This window comes from Xiphophorus maculatus, chromosome 20, assembly GCF_002775205.1.
Source record: "Xiphophorus maculatus strain JP 163 A chromosome 20, X_maculatus-5.0-male, whole genome shotgun sequence".
In the NCBI taxonomy this organism is placed as follows: domain Eukaryota; kingdom Metazoa; phylum Chordata; class Actinopteri; order Cyprinodontiformes; family Poeciliidae; genus Xiphophorus; species Xiphophorus maculatus.
This window is the reverse complement of record NC_036462.1, coordinates 30,798,221-30,819,408: the sequence shown is the minus strand read 5'-3', so window position 1 is coordinate 30,819,408 and position 21,188 is coordinate 30,798,221. Positions and strand designations below refer to the sequence as shown.

The window sequence follows — 21,188 nt, the reverse complement described above, 5'->3', positions numbered from 1 at the left end:
GCTAGAAAATTACTAAAGTGAACTAAAAAATTACCACTAGAAAGGCTAAATGTTTTATAGTTCAGGTAGTTCAGTAACTGGAATTTCCCCAAAAATAAGAAAATGATCAACTTTAAAACTTTAAGCTGCAATGGATATTGTAAAACGCTGTATTAGACAGACTGAAATAAAATTGTTTAAACCTGTCAGGCTCGCAATGAGCTAGCTGCAGTTAAAATAAAACTAGCAACTAAACATCCTCAATTAGCAAAAACTGGTCACTTAAAATATTACTGTTGGTAAATTGTGGTAAAGAGCAGTCAGTAAGAAAATATTTTCATCAACTTGCCAGAGAAACTGCTGAAACACAGAGAATGAACTCCATTCAATCCTGGAACTGCTGCTGTTTGGAACTATTTGGATCTGCATGACCCAAATTGACTTCTGCAGTCCATTCTTTCTAGGGAAGTCCGTGGAAGTGTCTGAACTCTCCTTTTACGGCACTGATGCCTCCCACCTTGAATAGCTGGGCTTGAGAAGTTGATCAACTAAAGCGTTTCCTCTGCTTACATCCCGCAGAATGCTGTGCGATTCTAGATCGGAGTTTGGTGAATTTATCAACATTCTACCGGACATATTGTTGATCAACTGTGTATCGCGATAGATATGGTTATTGTTTCGTCGCCCAGGTCTATTTTCTACATTTTTTTAGCAGCAGTTATGTCCTGTGGAGAGAATCAGACACCAGCCCACGACTACATTAGTCGACTATTCAGTTCACTCAGCTGGGACCATCACCTTCTGGCTTATGCTCCATGCCATATATACAGTATGTCCCTAGTCGTTCTCTGAATTGTATTGGCCTTTTGTAATCATGCACAGTGTCTCAGTCCGAGCTACAATCTTCATGCAACCTTAGCTGCTTCTTAGATTCACGTCAGGATTGTTTGAGAATGGAGCAGTCGATCTGGCTCCCCCTCCGTTCTCCAGAGGCCCAGGGTTCAGCTCAACCAGCATACTGTCATTATGGGATAGAGATGGCCATGTTCTATTCAAATCCTCCCTTTCAGAGCAGGCATTAGGGATCTGCTGTCGTCTCTTTGGAACTGCCTTTGGAACTCCAACTTAAGTCTTGCGGTGTGTTCGACTTTCTAGCTGTAGATGTTAGTGAGAAGCGATCATGTTGTACATTACAGGAATGTAATTTTTTTTTTTACCACCACAGCTTTCTCAGCCTAAAGGTGATTACAGCATGTTGCACAATTCTTTAAAGAAGGAGTTCCAATGATGACCATTGCTACAGATGTGTTATGTTAAGTTAAACCAGCACAAAATGTGCTAGTGATGCTTTTTTTTTTCTGAGCGGTTTTCCCTCAGCATGTCTCTTCCCTGGCTTTGTCTCTAAAATGGCCACTTGTCTTGGTGTCAAGCTGCTGGTAATCTGAGCCTGGTTGTCATGGCCACTCAGGTAAATAAGGAAGTAAAGGAGTTGGAAGGTTTGTTGGAGAGAGGGAAGATAAAGAGATGACCATTCTGCTTTGTGTGGAATTTACCTCCTTACCCCCCGCTGTCTATATTTGGAGTAGGAACTTCCTTTCCTGGCTAATGACCTCGTCTTCACAAATACCCAGCATGCAGCAGGTTACTACAGGGCTGAGTCAGCAGTAACTCATAGACACCCAGAGGCTGAATGCATGGCACCTGAATAACTAGGCAACATTTATTGCAATCCAAGCTGTTCTTCGTGTTGTGTTTTGCAAATAATAAAAAATTGTTACATATTGTGCAGCCATACATGCAGTACTGACAATGTGAATGTTAAATTTGGCTAAGTTGCTCTTATAATAAGAAGATATTACAAAATGTCTGCTGAGACCTTTTTAGTGTGAGTAAATACATCATCAGGATTTATATGCATCTCATGTTGTCACAATAAAAAAAAATCTAGAAAACAGTTGTTGGTTGCTGCTTTTCATACTTCCACGCTTCAATGTGCAAAGATTTCTGCTGCCGAATCTTGTTACGGTTGCCATGGTGATGGAACATGAGTTCAACCATGTTTGTGTCTCTGGGAGCATGCATCCTTGTGCTGGCCTTCCAGGTGGCAACGCTTTGTCTGTCTGCTGGGGAACCTTGTTCTCATGTCAAAAACTTGGCCTTGCACTTAGGGGGATGTGGTCAGACTTTTTTGATGACAGAACATTTCCAGGGGAGATTGGAGCAGGGGACCATCCCCAATACATAAAGGGGATGGTGAAGCAACCATCCCTTGCTTTACGGTGGAGCAGGGGACAGTGGAGCAGGGGACAATTGAGACGATGGAGCAGTGGAGCAGGTGTCGGTGCATGGTGGAAGGCTCTGCATGTCCCTGAAGAACAGCAACCTAAAGCTCAGTGTTGGTGTGTGAACGCTGCAGCAGAGGCAGCTTGTAGACAGAGTTTGGGTCAGTGTTTCAGCAGCACACAGTCACATGAGCCAAGTGATTACTCATCCCTCCAGCTGTCTTGGAACACAGTGCCCCTTGCTGGTTCTCTTCCTTACTGCAGCCCATATCTGGAGCTCTAGCACTAGGATGATACAGTTTTCGAGTCCTTCCCATATCGGCTCAGCAGGGCCAATAGGCCGGAGTCCACCCTGACGACTCTGATGGCTCAAATTAGCATCCCTTCTTCAATTGTAAATGTGGTCGTTGACCGTCAGGCCAGAAGGTAGGAATGTGAATAGTCCATGTTGGGGGTGGGTATCTATGATACCAGCAGGAGATCAGGTCTCCTGTAGGTAGTGCTCTTCAGTTTAGTTTTGAAGCATACATGAAGTGTTTTTGGAGAGATGTGACCTTTTGCAGCTGATCCATGATGTTGTGCTGCATTATCCAGGTCATTTTGCCAAATGTACATAGAGTTTGCAAAACATAGAATCTGTTTCAAAAAATATGCAAAGGTTTTTCTAAAAGAAATTAGTAATGTTTCTCTTTGAAATAAAGCTAAGAGGGTATAACATGACAGTTTAGAAATAAACTAACCAAATTAATTGTGTTGATCCACCTCAAAAAAATCATGCAAAAAGTGTAAGCAAAAGAAATCTGGGAGACTTAGCACATGCAAATTTGCATGCAGCCTTTTGTGCTGTGGAGGATAAATAGGTGACTGCTTCACCTATTTAGTTCACAAGAACTAATGGCATTTATTTCAGTCATAATCTTGCGGGGGGTGACCAAGGTTCCATCACTATGTGACAGCTGGTCAGCAAACCTGGCAAACATGATTGACATGGCAGCACTGAATGCACATGTGCTTTATCAGGCATGCATTGGGGTGCAGGAGAGACGGGTGGACTTCCTGGTTGAGCTTGCAAAAGAGTTCGGTAACTCTCATGTGAGTGAGAAGAAGGCACACAAGGAGAAACTGCTTCGGCAACAACCTTCCACACCCAGCTCAGGCAAAAGGGCGAAGTGTCAGGTCAACCATCGATGCAGGATGCGTGTCCTGAGGCCGAAACATCATCAGTGACCCCTCACACCCCCACCATGGACTGTTCTCCCTGCTGCCCTCTGGAAAGAGGTTCTGCAGCATCCGGTGCAGGCCCACCTGGTTCCGAAACAGCTTTTTCCTACTTGCCATCAGACTTTTATTTTACTCACAACATTGGAACTTCAAACATTATCCTGAGCCGTATGCAACGAAATTTCGTTCTTTATACACCCTGTGCATTGAAAATGACAACAAAGTCAGTCTAAGTCGAAGTCGAAGTCTAAGTCTATTGTGCAACTGTGAGATGCGTTGAGGCCATTACCAGGGTACTGATAAGGTAATGGCCCTATTTACTGAACAAAAGCACCTGCTAGATAAAATCCTTCAGGCCAGTTGGACTATCGAAGCCGATATAGGTATACGTCAAAGTGGACTAACTCTAGCCATTCTAAGATCAAGTATGTTTTCTGTACATCCTGTCTCTCCTCTGTTTTGTTGGATGCATTAAAAATGGGCCTTCCCTGCCATACGCATGTCAGCTTGTCATTTTAAACACACAGAGTCCCTCTTTTTTTTTCATCATAAAACTTAATTGTCAGCATGACTCAGCGCATGCTAAACAGCTGGTGAGGGGTTGGACAGAGACGCGTGAATTTTCTTGATACAAGTACTGGGGAACAGTATTTGTGAAATGGTAAAGAATGAATCGTCTTTACTGGATCATCTGTCTCTATAGTCTGTCCTCAGAAAGTTTTATTTGAAGCTTTCAATCAACAATTAGACCACACATTGCAACCTGGTGCAGTTTAACAGTTTCTTGTAACTGATTTCCTATTACTGAGATTGTCTCCTTCCAACTCGTTAGTGTTTGATCATTTTTTTTAAAAGTTTGATGTAGGTAGGAGGATTGGAATAAACTCTCCCTGAAATTCCTTATAAAATTCTGCTGTGTAAATCGTCTGACCCTGGAGATTTACATGGTGTTAATCTACTTGTGTTGTTATTTCTTTTTCTGTGATATCTAATGTCATTTTTCTGAAGATACTTCTGTGGAGTTCAGAATATATTCATCAATGTGGTCAGTAGTTCCTCCAGAGGTTTAGAATATAAGGTTTTGTAGAATATCTCAAATGCTTCTTGGTTTTTATTCAACTTTTTCTTGTAACACTTCTTTTGCTTTTGGGTTTCTAATTCTATGGATTCTATTTTCTGCTGTTTTTTTTGTGTTTTTTTTAAGTTTTCATGCCAACACTCATAGATTTTGATCTGCCTATCAGTTGCAAATTTATTTTACTTAAAAGTACATATTTTCCCATATGCTAGCATGCCACCATTAGCATAGTTCAGGGATGTCAAACTCCAGTCCTCAAGGGCCGCTGTCCTGCAACTTTTAGATGTGCCTCTGCTGTACCACTTGAATAGAATAATTAGGTTATTAGCAAGGCTGTGGAGAACTGATCTACACAAGGAGGAGGTAATTAAGCCATTTCATTCCAGTGTTTTGTACCTAGGGCACATCTAAAAACTGCAGTAAAGTGGCCCTTGAGGACTGGAGTTTGACACCAGTGTCTTGCACCCTTGTGTTTAGTGGGGTCGGGAGGTGCTGGTGTCTATCTCCAGCTAACGTTCCGGACGAGAGGCGGGGTCACCTTGGACAGGTCGCTAGTCTGTCACTTAAAATTTTAATAGAGGATAGTGTGCGTCGTGTAATAATATGAATTACCACTTTTTTTGTATCAGTTGGTCATAAGGCATTTATTTACAGGAGTGTTTGGTTCGGAAATGGACTGTTAAAACTGTCGTCATGTTGTGACAGTACGGCATGAGAGATAATCTGTGAAAAATCTATTTCCTCTGCTTTCTCCCAGTGCTAGAAAGAATCAATCAGAGACAGGAGAGTTTTAGCGCTGTCAATCACAATCTCTTGTGGCTGCTCATCCTCCCTCCCCCTCGCTCTGTGCTATGCTGCAGCTAGCATAGCCTGTTGTGAAGGCTCAGTCTAGTTAGCATAGCTACCAGTGACGGCAGATAAATGGTTTCCTGTAATGATATGTTGTTTCTCCACCATTAGCACATTTAGCAGTGAGTGAATGAAGTTGATTGTCAGCACTAAGACCCTCTTTCTGGTTCTGATTGGTTGTTTTGGCTGGAATGTTGCATTACTTTAGCTAGCAATAGCAGCTCAGGGAGGAGGTGGAGGAGATTGATTGTTTTCACAGATTATCTGACATGATGACAGCTTTAACAAATATGGAGAAAACATTTTTTATTAAAGTTCTATACTGCAGCTTGAATAAAATTTAACTACATAGCATTTTTTGAGAAGTCAGGATTGCTTCATGTGTATTTTGCACGTTGCCGGTGACTGTTGCTCGTGGGGAGAGACATTTCAGTAATCTAAAAGTGATAGAAAACATTTAAGCAACCTACTTGCATACTGTATGTGGATTGTTGGATGTTAAATTCATGAGCAGTAAATATTGTGCTAGTATCAGTATTGAACCAAAGAAAGCAAGGTAGTTGCTAGCCTTTAAAATTGTGACGCTTTTGATGGGTCAGACTCAAAAAATTGTAACAGCAGCTGCGTGGAGGGGCCCAATTAAATTTTTTGTCAGGGGGCCCAAGATTCCTGGTGGTACCCCTGGTGCTACGTAAACAGCAGTCTATTTGTTACTTGTAGCTTAAGACATTTATTTTAAACTTTGCTTGTTGTCCAACAATAGCATTTTAACTTTTGTTAACCTGTTTACTATGGTAAAACTATTCTTATAATTAATCTAACATGCTGACATTTGCTAAGACGCTATGTTTGTCAATGCTTAACATGCTGGTGTTAGCTTACATGCTGATGCTAGCATTCTGGCTAACAGCAGCAGGTTTAATAAATAAATTATGTTTAGGCCTTTATCTGTTCATAGTCGGTTGTATATCCAACCAAGTCTCTTATTATGAAGAGTATCTAATACATTCACATGCCTTTTAGTGTCGTAACCGTGGCTGGGATGACGGTTTCACATAAAAAACAAGTAGCCACAGCAGCACACTGAACGTCTTTGTGAAAGGTAAAAAAGACTTAATAAAAAATCGGGATTTGATCAACACCATAACCGACATGAACTATAAAAGCATTTAATTCACAGGAAAAGAGTCTGAAATGTATAGCTGGCTGTGCTAAACACAGCTGATTGTTGACATAATCACATACAGCAGGAGCCAGAAGCCATTTTGTATTTGCTAATCTTTAACAAATGTTTGTGCCCTCCGTCCTCAGGTCCCCCATGACCGTGAGCCGTGGGCTGCGGCTCGACGGCGCCCCCCTTCTGGAGTGGTCCGTTGCTACAAGTTGGACCTTGTGAATCCTCTTCTCATCCTCCTTCCCCCCCATCCCATCCTGTCTCCCCTCTTCCCCTTTTCGCCCCCTCCTCCCCCCTCGTCCCCCCATTTCCACGCGTCGCTGTGCTGGACGTCATGAGCATAGTAATCACTCTGGGAGTCACCACACCTGAAACGTCTTACTCGGATATGGCTGCTGGATCAGAGTAAGTCAACGCCAGCTGACCGGAACTGGCTGATGTCTGTTACTCTTTCAATTTTTTTCACTGGTAAATGGACTACATTTATATAATAACTCCTATCCAGTCAAAGCGCTTTCATTATCTCTCATATATGTATTTGGTGCTGCTAATGGCTCTTGGAACAAGAAATGTTCCAAAAACATGTCTAGTCTTCCTGGCGACAATGTCATTAATTAATTCCCATTAGAGTAGAGTGTGCTAGAAGAAAATACTCTCACTACTAATTTAAAAACAAGTAAAAAATGACAACATTTGACATTTTACGGTTCATTCTCACCAGCCCTGTTAAGTCCGCTGTAATCAAACTCTATAGTTTATTTGTCTGGACGGTCCGATTCATTTGGGGAAGTGTAAATGTGGAATCGGACTCTAATATAAAAACCAAAAACGTGAACTCTAATCTGCCTAAAAACGTCGGTCTCGGTTCAGTTGAAGTGAACTCTGGTGCGGTTCGATTGCGTATGTGGATGCAAGCCGACCGGAGGAGCTAGAACCAAATAAATGCACAAATCCAGCATCACAGGGAGAAATGGCTGGTCGTCTTTCATAAAGACAAAAAAGAACTACAGACATTTCTCAACATGTCAGAAAGGAGCGTCCTCCTAGAATAAGGCCTACACCTGTGTTCTTAGTCTGACCTCACTGATGTTTGTTGAGGCTCCTTTACTCGGTGGTGGCGTTCACACTGAAGAGGGTGGAAGCTAGCAGAGTCCGGTAGGGCGTGTGTTCGGTGCCCTCAGGTTTGAGGCCCAAATCCGAACCTTTTGTCTCTAGAACAACCGGGGCAATCACTTCCTCACACAGGCCCTATGTAGGTATGGATTATTTTTCTCCCTTAGTAACAAACATCTTCATTTAAAATCTGCATTGTTTTTGGTTTACTTGTGTTGTTTTTGACAAATACTTAAATTGACTTTCTGAAAGTGTGACAAACCAGCATAATAGAATAGAAGCCTCATTTGAAATATTTCATTCCAATGTTTTGCGGTACTATTGTGGTAATGATAAAAATCATGATGAAACCTATTTATTAACTACTTCTCTAGGTAAACGTATGAGTTTGAATGCATGGCACAGCATTCACATCGCCACTCTTCTCTTGAAAAACCTTCCTAATTGAACAAGCTTCTTCAGGAACCACATACTGAAAAGATTTCTACGACTTAGCTGCACACCGTAACTGGATTTAATTAGATTCTGACTGACTGACGTTTATTGATGCAAATAGCACACAAAATAGGAAAATAACTTTTGCGTTTTGTTTTTTATTCATTTAACACCATTAAAACATAGATATAGGCACCGATTGAGAAACCGGTAGCATCATAAAGGGCCATCATAAAGACCGTCAATACAAATCCAATATGATGGTCAGTGTTCCATATGTTATGGTTCAAAAGCAACTCTAGACCAATAGGTTTTTAGCCTGGATTTAAAGGCTGCTTTGGAGTTTTCTGAAAGTTTGTTCCAGATTTGTGGTGCTTAGATGCTGAAAGAAGCTCCATGTTTGATTCTGGAATAAATCAACATCCTTATAAGAAAATGTTTACTTATTTTTGCCAATTCTTAATGGACAGTGAATAGAGTGAGTTGACTTAAGTTTGTTAAGCAGACTGGTTCCAGACTGGTTTTAGCCAGGCTCCTGACTGGTTCTGACCAGGTTCCAGATTGGTTCCAGACTGGTTCTGACTAGGTTCCTGACTGGTTTTAGTCTGGTTCCAGACCGATTATGACCGGGTTCCTGACTGGTTCCAGACTGGGCTCAGCCCCCTCCTTATCTCTGGTTACCACGGTGACTTCTCCCCCCTGCTGGGATTTCATGCAACACTCTTTCATCTGGTTTCCTTCAACATGTAGACTTGCTGCAGAGTCAGAGTGAAGAGGAGCTCTGGTGCCCTCTAGTGACGACGTCCCACCATTAATCAGCCGTGGGAAAGCCAGCCATGAAATTCTGTGTGTTAGACTTTGTGGGTGTGTGTTTGTGTGTGTGTGTGTTGACTTGTTTTACCTGATGAAGTTTGTTTGTGTTTTCAGCCCTGAGTCAGTTGAAGCAAGCCCTGCAGTGAATGAGAAGAACTACAACAACCACAGCTGTGGTAGTGCACAGAATCATGGGTATCGGGGACTCCCATATGCTGTGAGTTCAGACAGCTTCTTCCTCATCTGCGGCTCTGATTGTAGCACGTCTTGTAGTTTATTTTATTATTCTTTCTTAATGAGAAGGCTGCAATCGTGATGACTAGAGATTGTAAATAAGAACTAATGGATTCTGCCTCAGCCTTTCTATTTTCTCCTAATCTTTTTTCCATTTACTTGGTCTGTTAAGATGCTGTTGTCAGAGTGAAACTGTAGGCCGCTAATGCATCCACTTGAAGTGAAATAGTCCTCCCTGCTGTTAGCCTGCCGTACCTGCGGACCGCTTCTGTTATTAACAGCTGTTACTGTTTTCACATACCTGGTATTTTGCCCTCATTTTCATTTGTCTCCATTTTCCGTTTCCCTTTTTTTTTTTTTGTTGCCTGAACACCCCCGTTGTTTGAAGATGCAACAGTCTTCCGTTGTATGTTGTCAGGATCACAACTATGGCGCGCCCCCTCCCCCTACCCCACCCGCCTCTCCGCTTTCCCAAACCATCATTCCCCGCATGGACCTCAACGGCATGGTCCGCAGCTCCCATTACCACGAACCCCGGGCCGAGCACTCCGCCGACAGCGACAGCTCCTCCGAGGAGGACGCGGCCGTGAGCGGCTGGTGCCGCTGCAGCCCCACGCCAGACGGCGCACACCTCAAATGCACCTGCAGGTTAGCGCCCGGTCCGACTGCCGGAACCGGTCGGCTGAGGCCCAAACAGCTTTCGTCCCGTGCTGACCCACTGTCTTTGCAGGGAGCTGGACAGGAGGAAAGGAGTAGAGGGCGCCCACAGAAAGCAAGAGAATGTTTCAGGTACACTTCAAGTGGTCGCCCTGGTAACGGCCCTTTATGTGAAGAGGTGTGCATAAGACTGGCAGGAACATGACATAATACCTATTATGAACATGTAGGGATGTTAATGAATGTTTGTTATTGTTGTCAAGAATTGGTAAGTAATGACACTTTTAAAGCAAAATCGCAGTAAAAGTCTATTAAAATTGTAAACTGTGCATTAAAAGTGTCATTATTTACTGAATGACACATCATGAGAACAATCAAACATTCATGAAGACTCCTTCATGTCTACGACAGGTGTCATGTCAGTCTAATTCACATCCCTTCAAATAAAGATTTACTGTTGCCAGTATTCAAAACATTTTCAACGGTGTGCAGAAAAAAAATCAACAGTTTTTTTTTGTTTGGTTTTTTTTCAGCTGGAGAAAGCAGTGCGACAGAAAGTGGTGATGAAGAGGTTTCTCCCTCCACCGTCTCCTACACGGCTACCCAGCACACCCCTACCAGCATCAAACTGACCGTCAACCGGGTCAAGAGGAGCAAATCCAAGAAAAGGAAGAAGAGCACGGAGCGAGGCCGCGGAACACCCAAGCCAAAGAAAGTCAAGGTGTGTGTAGGCGTGTAGGGGTGTGTGTGTGTGTGTGTGTGAGAGCCACAACAGCAACAAGATTGAGACGAGCGCACAGCGAATCCTTCTGTCCGCATTCTGTCACTGGACAACAGCTACTTACAGGTTTTTTAGACGGCCTATCTAAAATGTATTAAACACAATAACATAGTACAACATAATATTGACTACATATACAAAATCATACACATAAAGCAAAAAAATATGAAAACATGACAATAAAAAAATAAATAAAGGCTACATACATATATGTTTTGTAGCATTGCATGGAAAAGTTGAGGAACCTCTGGTATGGGGAATTGAAAACAATGGCACACCACACTTTTCAGACTTTTATGGATTTTTTTTTTCTTCTTTTCCTCCCACTTTGCAATTAACAATGACTCTGTTGATCCATCGCATGAAATCATAAATAAAATCTAATCAGCTGACGGTTTCATCATGGCAGCGTTAGAAGCCTGGTTTGTTTCCGTTGTTTTCTAACTGTTGCCACCTCGGCTTCTCGTTTCCAGGCTTTCAGACAGGGTTCAAGGAAATCCATGAGGATGAAGGTGAGCGTTGCATCCGTCCCACACATCTCGCTTATTCCTCCCGCGCAGCTGAAAGCTCCTGGTCACATCCCCCTGCCTGTTTGCTCTCGCGCAGAACTCCACATCCGAGGCCAGCGTGCTGGACGAGAACACGGCCGAGGGCTGGGAGAGCCGCATCCGCCAGTGGACAGACCAGTACGAGGAGGCCCTCTCCAACCAGTACAGCGCCGACATCCAGACGCTGCTAGAGCTGCACCGCTCCGCCTGCGCCTCCGTCTCCAAGGCCGAGAGCGGCGCCTCCACACCGCCCTCCGACACGCAGGCGTGCGTAAACGGCCTGGACACCATCAACCGCACGGAGCTGGCCTGCAACAACACGGTGCTGGGCTCCCAGATGCAGGTCCGCTCACACCCCACTCCTGTGCCCCCTGCTGGGGGGGACAAAGGCGCGCGAGAGATTGGCGAAAATGCGAGCCTGGCGTGCTGCAGCTCTTCTCTGTTTTGTGTTGCAGCTCCAGCTGGGGCGGGTCACTCGGGTCCAGAAGCACAGGAAGATCCTGCGCGCGGCTAGGAACCTGGAGGCGGACACGCTCATCATCGAGTACCGGGGGAAGGTCATGCTTCGACAGCAGTTTGAAGTCAACGGGCATTTCTTTAAAAAGTGAGCCGTCGCCAGCCGGTCGCAGCTGTTCTCCGCCACCGCGGCGCGTTCTGCTCTCGCTGACCCTTGTCGTCCTCCAGGCCTTACCCCTTCGTCTTGTTCTACTCCAAATTCAACGACGTGGAGATGTGCGTTGACGCGAGGACGTTCGGAAACGATGCGCGCTTCATCAGGAGGTCCTGCACCCCGAACGCTGAGGTCAGCCTTTTCCCATGTTTTTTTTTTTTTCCCATATTAAACTTTTATTCAAAAGCAAGAATGCGTTTTCTCTCCCTCCAAGGTCCGACACATGATCGCCGATGGGATGATCCACCTGTGCATCTACGCCGTCAGCCAGATCGCTAAGGACGCCGAGGTCACCATTGGCTTTGACTACGAGTTCAGCAGCTGGTGAGTTGTGCTCACCTCACCGGCGGTTGTCACGGTCACGGCTGGGAGTTTGTAACCCGCTCTCTTGATCACCCTGCAGCAACTATAAGGTGGACTGCGCCTGCCATAAAGGCAACCAGAACTGCCCCGTGCAGAAGCACAACCTGAGCCCGATGGAGAGCTTCCTGAACCCGACTGCTCTCGCTCTTCCCTCTCCCGCTGTTGGCACGGAGACGCGGCGCAGGAAAGCCCAAAGAAAGGAGCTGGAGAGCTGCCTGGCCAGCAACGGCACGCTGACTCCGGACCAGCAGCCAGAGGGCAGGGACCTGCAGGGAGTCAGCGACACCGAGGTGGGCTTTTAGCTCCAGCTGTTTGTCTGGATCACCAGGTGAAGTTGAAGTGTTAGGGAGTAAATGTGTTGATGTGTGTGCTAATGTGTTGCCGTAGGAGAGAACGCTGACTGAGGTCAAAGCAGAAGACGGAGAAATGGATGAAAATGGGATCGGCTGTAGTAAAAGAGTACGAGATTTTCATCTGTTTTCCCGACATTTCTGCTTCATCTGCATATTTCCCCCAGAAAACCTTCTAAAACCCGGTGATGGGAGCAGCCCACTAGTGGCCAAATGTGTTAATTTAGTTTTTTTTTAAATCACCAAAATTTAGAGGTGCAGGCATCATAATTTGGAAATAATGGCATGAAGCCGAAGGGCAGGTGAAGGGACGACACAATTTGCCTGGACCCCTTGCGCCCAGTTCAATGCGTCAACTATTAAACTGTAGCTTAATCCATCTTTACTGTCACCTATTTAAAATAAACAAGCATTGCTTAACCTGGTGGGAGAGGCAAGTAGAGCCTGGTGGCCCTCCAGGTTTATAATGCGCTGGGGGAAACCCTGTATCTAGTCTGCTGACACAACAGGGTTCCTGGGGAGCGACTGTGGCGACGGCGGTTATTCGGTGGATCGCTGGTTTGATTCTTGGTCCACCCACCCTCATCATTTGTGTCCTTGGCAAGATGCTTCACCCGCCTTGCCTGCGGCTGATGTCAGACTACCCCAGGGCAGCTGTGCCTACAATCCAGTAGCTTGGCCTTTGAGATTTCAATTTGAGATATAAAGGGCATTATAATTATATTTGTTAGTCTGAAATGAGCCCACATGTCCCAGGTCAGGTCTTAAAACATTTCAGAAGCTGGATTGCTTGTTTCTGAAGGCTGCTTCTCTCTGGATGAAGGTTCCAACCAGGCGAAGAGCGACGGGAGCTGAAGTTAAAGACGAGGCGGTGGACACTGAGGACAGGACGGGAAACCCTCCAGAGACGCCTTCTGTCCCACACAGCTCTGGAGTGGGAGTCAGCACACGCCGGACCACCTACTTCACAGTGAGACCAAAGAAGCAGCCAGTGTCTGAATCCCGTCAGGTGCAATCGTCGTGGCGACAGGTTTAACATGTTGTCTTTCCACCTTCCCTTACAGGAGAACCCTCCTGGTGAGGACAAGCCACCAGCAGTAACCCTGCCCGCCCCCCCTAAACCCACCAAACCCGCCAAGCCCCGACCCAAGAGCCGGATTTCTCGCTACCGTTCCAGCTCGTCGCAGCGCGCTCGGCGCCAGCGCCAAGCCCTGGCCCAGCAGGCGGCGGCGGCAGCGGCAGCGGCCGCTGCAGCAGCATCGATGTCCTCGGCGCAGGCGGTGGCTGACCAGGGGGCCGCTCTGCACGATGAAGGGTCTCAGTGTCAACATGGGGCCGAACACGGCCATGGAGACGGCGGTCAGGGAGCTCATCCCCTGGATGGAGACGCTCAGGGTCCCAACAGCATACACAAAGGCAGTGTGCGCTATCCCAAGACAAAGAAGGTGGGGCTACGCTAGCATGACACTTATCAGAACCACTCTGACCTCTCTGTCACAGCATTTGAGGTCTTCTCTGCCTGATCAGCTAAGCAGTCATTTGTCTCTCATCAGTACCTCGTCACAGAGTGGCTGAACGACAAAGTCCCTGGAGGGGAAAAGCTCCAGCAGGAGGTGCCTGTTGAGCGGCCCCTGCGGATAACCACAGACCCCACAGTGTTGGCCACCACCCTCAACATGCTGCCGGGCTTATCCCACTCATCACTCATCTGCACAGCCCCCAGACACTACGTCCGATTCGGCTCTCCGTTCACCCCCGAGAGGCGCCGACCCCGCCCGCTGCAGATGGATGGCACCTATGGCTGCTACAAAAAGGTCAGACTACTCTATAAACACATGGCTAGCAGTGCAGGGAGCTCAACTATAGGCTGCTTAGCTTCAGTTGTTGCAGCTGGAAACTAGAGATCAGGCCTGAAATCGGGGTGTGGTGATGAACCTTTAAAAATGTGAAATGTGTAAAATCTAAAATAGTTTTTACTTTTCCAGTTTATTACAGTGGATTTAGAAAGTGTTCATGTACCTGCCTCTGGCCTTCCTCTCCTCGCCCCATTGTTTAAATCAGTAGCTGATCACATCACAGCAGCATCCCATCTGCATCAGTCTCTGTTCTGCTTCAGAGTTGTAAAACTAGAAGTTGACATGTGGGTGGTGTTGTCGCCTTGCAGAGATGGATCAAACAGGTGGAGGATGAGAGCTGTTCTAACAGTGTGGAGGACGGAACAGAGTCCACCTCCTCCCAACAGAGCACCAGCAGCCGCTCCACCCCCAACCCGCTCTGCAGCGGTAGGTCACAGCCGCTTCTTGACTAGCACACCCACTTCTTCTTGTGGAGCTACGAATATGAACCATGTGTGTATGTCGTCCTATTTCTTTAAATCAGATGTCGCTGCACCGTTTAAAAAGCGGCATCACAAGTACGCAGCCGAGACCACGCCAGCGTCCTCGGACCACCTGCTTCGCCCGCTCTCACCGATCACGCCGCCACTTCCTGAAGACTCTCTCCACTCGCTGCTCCACCCGCCGTGTGGCTCTGTGCTGCCCAACGGCCTGGTCTACTCCCCGATGCCCTCGCAACCCACAAGCCGCTGCAACACACCGCTTCAGTTCGAAGTAAGAGTCCCAACAACCCGGAGTATCTTCCGAGGCTCGTCGGCCATCTTGTAGCGAACAATTCATTCACGGTTCTCTGTTTCACAGGTTACAGTAACTTCATCCAAACTAGAGCCATAGAAATCTGCGGTAATATTTTTACAGGGCTTCCTCCCGAGAGTGGTTAATATTTATATGAGGAGTGGTGGTGTCACACAGTGTGTGTGAGAGAGCTTTGAATCTTCTTCCCTCAGTAACAGCTTCCATGTGAAGAGTTATTTGCTAGGGTGCATTCAGAAAGATTGGGTTGTTGATTTTGCAACTGACCAGCCAAAAGTGAAGGTTGATGAAGCTGTAAATGAGTAGAAGGTAGGATTTGTCAATGCATCACTGCGTGTCCTTAGGATGCAGATCAGTGTGTTGTTCTCATCACATTAAATAAATATCTCATCCAGAATGAGCAGGAATGCTGAAGAGTTTTGTTGGATCCTGTTTTAATGTAGCCTTTCTCTTTGACCGTAGGACATATCGTCCTCTGAGGCATCGCCTGTACACCGGCCTGAGTCCATCTCTCCAGAAGTATGTTCACATTTCTTTACTCCAAACAAAACGGCTAATATAGTTCTTCATCTTTTAATCACCTTTCTCCTCCATTTATCCTCTTTGTCTTTTATTTGTCTTCTCTATTTCCACTCTACATCTCCTCCTCATCTTCTCTTTGTCTCCTCCTCAGCCGTCTCTTCAGGCCGACTTTGACGCTTCTCGACCTCCATTTCTGGACCTGTCCCTCCCGTCCAGCCTGGAGAGCCCCAGGGCCATGACCTCTGACGACTTTCCCGGGGCCGCTTCAGGCCAAGATTCCCTGAACCTGCCGTCATGCTCTTCCTCGGACTCCAAAAGCAGGGAGAAGGCCTTCAGGACAGAGTTCAACCTCATTTACACCTGCTCCCCCCTCAACGCAAACCTGGGGAATCCGCTGAGCTCGGAGCGCCACCATTCCCAGGTGGACGGCGCTTTCTCTCCCGCAGATTCCTTCCACAGTTCGCTCAGTGGACAGGGCCTGGTCGGAGACGTGGGCTCCGGCTCGTTGTCTCCTTTTGGGGAGAGCCATTACGGAGCGGCCTACCCAGACAGGAGCACTTCGCCTCACACCAGCAATCCCCCGCAGAAAAAGAAGGCAAGTCCTCCACACCTCAGTGATGGGAGCCGCAGATGTTTTGAGCATTTGTCGTTAAATGTTTTAGACGTCACGAGCTGTTCCCACCAGGCTCACCAGTTTAAGTGGCTTTTTCTTGCTGAAGGAACTTCTGTCCGTTTAGACGGAACCTTTTCTAGTTACATGTGTGTATCTGAATCTCTTTAGATCTGCCCTTCCTCCCTCTCCCTCCTCCTCCTCCTCCTTTCTCAGCCACCCCTCACCCCGATGCTCCTTGACACTCTTTGCCAAGTCTCTCTTCCGCTTTTCTTCCAAGGCAGAGGGCCAACCAGCATACCATTAGTCTGCTGACAGGAAAGGCAGAATACCAGCCTATAGCTGTAAGAAGTGAAAACAAGCCAGTACATAATATGGTGAATATGCTCCCTACAACTACATCTTTAGAAGTGTGCATGTAAATATTGTTTTTTTTTTTTTTTTTGCATCTGCATACAGCACTCTTCCTCTCCACCCCCCCATGCTCTGACCGCTTCGCCCTGCCCTTCCTCCAAACATTCAGCTATGAGCCTCCAGCTCCCCAACAACTTCAGAGTTCTCAATCCATCTCTGTCCAACCCATCTACATGTGGAGAGGTTCATCCATTGCCACCAGGCCAATGGTTCATGGATTGTCATAATGGTGTCAGAGTGAAGCCAGTGTGTGCTTGCTCCCTAATAACTATGGCTCTTTCTCAGCTGTAGCTACTGTATCAAATGGCATCGCTGTGACAGAGTGGGCACGCGGCATGAGCCCTGCCAGTGACGCTACCACTCGGTTCAAATCATCTCTGGTTGAATTCAAGCCAACCAGGAACAATGTTGAGCCAATGACGTCGTTCAGTCATAGATGGCTAAATATTCGGGAGGTTACGTTTTACCTCAGTAGATCATTTTCTTCCAAAATTCTTTCTGCAGCAAGTCATTTTGTATCACCAGCTGTAACCTTCCAAGTTTAAAATCAATATCAACCTCATATTTTATCAGCTTAAAACCAGAAACTTCAATGTGTGTTTTATTGGGATTTTATGAGACAGACCACAGCCAGTGTTAAGTGGGATGGAAAAGATACTTGAATTCAACAAAATTGTGTTGCATTTATATTTGTGATGTCAATTGATATTAAAAAATTTAATCGGATTAATCACTGTGCGTAATTTTGCAAGCTTGAAATATAAATATGCAGGCAATTGTGAAGCCCCTCCTGTCACACTCCAACCAATTAAAATTCAAGCTTTTCTTTTTTTTTTGCAGTAGACCTTGTTCAGGGGACAACTGACAGATAAGTTGTCTTTTCTTTGCTAGTTTTTAGATGCCTCACCCCTTTCTGATATCGCCCTGGGCCACTGCCCATGAGTCCCACATCAGAAACTGCCACTGTATGCATGTTGTCAAAAAAACCAACATTTTTATTGTCTCAAACCGAGCAGATTGGCAGTTTTCCACGTTTTTATATTCAGGAAGGTTTAAATGAGGTCATTCTGTTTTACACATTCATTTCGAAAGCCTCCTCTCCATTTATTTCCTATGGACCGAGGCGGCAGTCGCTCGTCACTCCCGCACGATGCTGTGAACTAGGTAACCACCCAAGGCTTTTAGGTCAAAATAGGCAGTTTCGATAGGTTCTATATCAACATCCTAGAGCTCTGATCATCCATCATCTGGACATGGAGAGAGAACAGACCACCTGCAGATATGGACATCCACCTGGACTGACAGGAGAACATTAATCAGAGCAGCAGCCAAGAGGCTCATATCTCTGGATGAGCTGCAGAGATCCACAGGCCTCACAGCCAACACGCAGAACAATGCACAGAAGGCCAAAATGTAAACAAAAGGTTGCGTAACTTAGAACTAGATCTACACTATCCACCCCAAAAACTTCCCAACGTGAGACATGGCGATGCTAGCATCATGCCGTGGGAAGCATATTTGTGTTAAGAATCCAGAGCGAAATCCATTTAACAGGCAGACAGGAAGAGGGTTTCTCATTTTTTTCAGCAACAATCCATCTTTTTCTGTGGCCTCATTTAGGACGAAAACATGAAAAATGTAAAAATTGTTGTTTACTCTTGAACCGCACTGGTGTTAGTTAGCCGCTTGTCTGTATAAACTGTGTAAAGTCATTTAACACCGAAAACTGTTCATAACCAAAAAACGATAGTAAAGCAAAGATAGAAACCCAGAGCAATAAATGCATCACATGGTGGCATTAGGCCACTAGTGTCCCTGGCCTGCTCTAGAATCACTGCCAACAATATCTGAGCACACAAAAGTAAAGGTTTGTACTGTAAATGTAACATCCAGTAGGAACCACACCAGAGGAACTCAGCAGTCAGCAGGAGTATCCAGGCTGTTTCCAGGAGCCTCCAACAGTCGGTCTAAACACACACATTAGACAACAGGACCAACAATGGCTGGTTTGATAAGAAACAGTTTGGGCCACATTACAGAGGACCCTAGAATTGCCCGTAATGCTGGCCCTACAGTGGGCTCTTCAGTTTGCCCTAGAGTTGGCCGTAGAGTGGACTCTATAGATGATCTTACAGTGCGCTCTACAGTGGCCAAGAGTACAGAGTACAGTAAGTTCTACAGGAGGCTCTACCATTGACCCTACTATTGACCCTACAATGGTCTATGCAATGGACCCTACAGTGGTCTATACAATGGACTCTACAGTGGGCCCTACAGTGGTCTATACCAGTGTTTCCCAACCCTGGTCCTCAAGGCACACTGCCCTGCATGTTTTAGGTATTTCCTTGCTTCAGTCCAGCTGATTTCAATTGATAACTGGTTAACAGGTGTTTGTTGAACTGCAATCAGATGAATCAGACACATTAAAGCAGGGAAACTTTTAAAACATGTAGGACAGTGTGCCTTGAGGACCAGGGTTGGGAAACACTGGTCCTCAAGTGTTTCCCAATACAACACAATGGTCCCTACAGTGGGCCCTACAGTTGGTTATATAGTGGGCCATAGAGTGGACCATGGAGCTCGCTATACAGCAGGCTCCACAGTAGAGTGTTTCCTAGCAACCAGTCAGCCTCCGTGCCTGCATGCCAAATCCTAAAGGTGTCCCGACATATTTCATCCGGACTGCCGAAATCGGTTCTCATTGATGTGGACGTGTGATGAAAATTGTTTTGTTTGCAGAGAGGCATCCACCTGCTGAACTCCAGGGCCTGGTTGAACTTTTTCTGTTCAAAGTGTTATCTGATTGGTCAGGAGTTCATTGCTGTTCTTTATGCAGAAATGCGCTGAGACGGATGAAGTATGTTGGGGCCTTGGTGGTCTGGTAATGTGACAATCTGGAAGCAGAGTGGGAGCTGTGTCCACTTTTGCATCCCTTATAGCAAGACTGTGATTCAAACAAATAAAAACAAAGTCCCGCCACTGCTGCTGTGTGAGTTGAGGCTTACTAAACACTTTTGCAACTGATGAGAGCATACTGGCTGCTGTTGGTGCTCTGTGGTGCCTCTTGACTTCCACTGCTCCTGCACAGCCTTCGCTGGTTCTTTCTCAAGGCATAAGATTCAACTTCAGACAAGAGCCATCCATGTCAGTGTCCGACCATCCCACTCGCTCCTGATCCTCTCGTTTGTTTGTCGTGTTTGCTGATGACATCCAGTTGGGATGAGTCTTCTCGTCGTAAAGGTGTGTGCGTGCCTGAACCCCCTTGTGAACGTTGACATGTGTGTTTTTTTTGTGGATTTTTTTGAGCGTGGTTGCATCATGCCGTGGTGCGTCTCGTGTTGCTTGCGTTCTGAGCCGAGGGGTGGTGATGTCCAGTCTTTCAGAAACCGGGCGAGAACAGGGGTGCACAGTGGATCCCGACGGTCATGAAACGGGGTTTGAAAACCTTTCTCGCAGACTGGAACCCTGAGCCGTGCTGCATGTGACCTGTCATCACTCAACATCGCAGTCTGGGTGAATCATGGGATGGATTTTGGCGGCCTGGCATCAAACACGACATGACAATGATGTAGCAGCAGCAGCATGTGTTGATGAGAGTGCCCTACTTCCCTCTGCCGCTCAGGTGTCTCTGCTGGAGTACCGGAAGAGAAAGCAAGGAAGCAGCAGCAGAGCATGTGAACCAGCAGCCAGAATCGCCGCCCCCAGTCAGCCGGACCCTTACTGCAGCAAGGAAACCCACCCGGCCCGCTCCTACCAGCAGATGCAGCCCCCTTCCTCCCCACACTCCACAGCTCTGGTCCCACACCTGGAGGAGGTCAGCCCGCCGGACCACCACAGGGTGCCGCTCAAGCCCAGGCGGCAGGAGTGCCGCAACCAATGGTGAGAGCAGCTACGCTTCCTGTTTCTCTCTGGTCAGTGCTGAGAAAGCACCCCTCTGACAGCTTCCTGCTCCTCCACAGGATGGTCCCCACCACAGTGGAGCGCCTGAGGGAGGGCCAGCGCGTGCTGAGAGGCATCAAGATGGATCGAGTCTACAGACGGAGTGACGGATCAGCAGACGCAGAGCCAGGTACGGCAGCAGTTTCGGGGTTCAGGTCAGTGGAAGAAACGAACCGGACCGGGCTGTGACGCTCCTGTCTCTGTCTCCAGATGCGGAGCGATACGAGCGGAGAGGAGGAGCCCTGGCTGCTTCCACCAAGAGCCCCCACAGATACAGCCCCCCCCTCTACGCACAGCAGGTAGGACCAGCAGCAGCACTCACCAAAATGATTTGTTGGTTTAAATTCCTTATTTCACCTCCGTTCATTTTGAGCAAATAGATGTCCTAAGATAAGCGGAAAGTCAAGGTTCCAAATCCCGAAGTATTCACGATCCTGGAAGATTGAAATTTAAAATGATTTTCATTCTAACAAGATATTAATTTTCTTCTCTTTCAAATGCCAATAAA

At 46.5% G+C, this 21,188-nt stretch overlaps 1 protein-coding gene across 4 annotated transcripts in view; it reads left to right on the top strand.

The window, feature by feature from the left end:
- The window catches only part of setd5 (SET domain containing 5), a 39,551-nt gene that overhangs the window by 16,058 nt on the left and 2,305 nt on the right, over positions 1–21,188 (top strand). Inside the window, exons 2-24 of one of the 4 annotated variants that reach the window (XM_023324666.1) lie at positions 6,721–6,988; positions 9,059–9,161; positions 9,597–9,826; positions 9,909–9,967; positions 10,369–10,556; positions 11,090–11,128; positions 11,223–11,507; positions 11,620–11,768; positions 11,849–11,966; positions 12,049–12,158; positions 12,238–12,487; positions 12,585–12,656; positions 13,371–13,517; positions 13,612–13,992; positions 14,101–14,361; positions 14,712–14,829; positions 14,927–15,156; positions 15,658–15,714; positions 15,869–16,312; positions 16,612–16,704; positions 20,364–20,620; positions 20,701–20,810; positions 20,891–20,979. In XM_023324666.1, coding sequence (XP_023180434.1) covers positions 6,918–6,988; positions 9,059–9,161; positions 9,597–9,826; positions 9,909–9,967; positions 10,369–10,556; positions 11,090–11,128; positions 11,223–11,507; positions 11,620–11,768; positions 11,849–11,966; positions 12,049–12,158; positions 12,238–12,487; positions 12,585–12,656; positions 13,371–13,517; positions 13,612–13,992; positions 14,101–14,361; positions 14,712–14,829; positions 14,927–15,156; positions 15,658–15,714; positions 15,869–16,312; positions 16,612–16,704; positions 20,364–20,620; positions 20,701–20,810; positions 20,891–20,979 — 3,861 coding nt within the window. In that variant the 5' untranslated portion in view covers positions 6,721–6,917. Of the gene's footprint in view, positions 1–6,720; positions 6,989–9,058; positions 9,162–9,566; positions 9,827–9,908; positions 9,968–10,368; positions 10,557–11,089; positions 11,129–11,222; positions 11,508–11,619; positions 11,769–11,848; positions 11,967–12,048; positions 12,159–12,237; positions 12,488–12,584; positions 12,657–13,370; positions 13,518–13,611; positions 13,993–14,100; positions 14,362–14,711; positions 14,830–14,926; positions 15,157–15,657; positions 15,715–15,868; positions 16,313–16,611; positions 16,705–16,786; positions 19,103–20,363; positions 20,621–20,700; positions 20,811–20,890; positions 20,980–21,188 lie in introns of those variants that run through there. The other 3 variants (XM_014470489.2, XM_023324667.1, XM_023324668.1) reach the window with 3 other exon arrangements.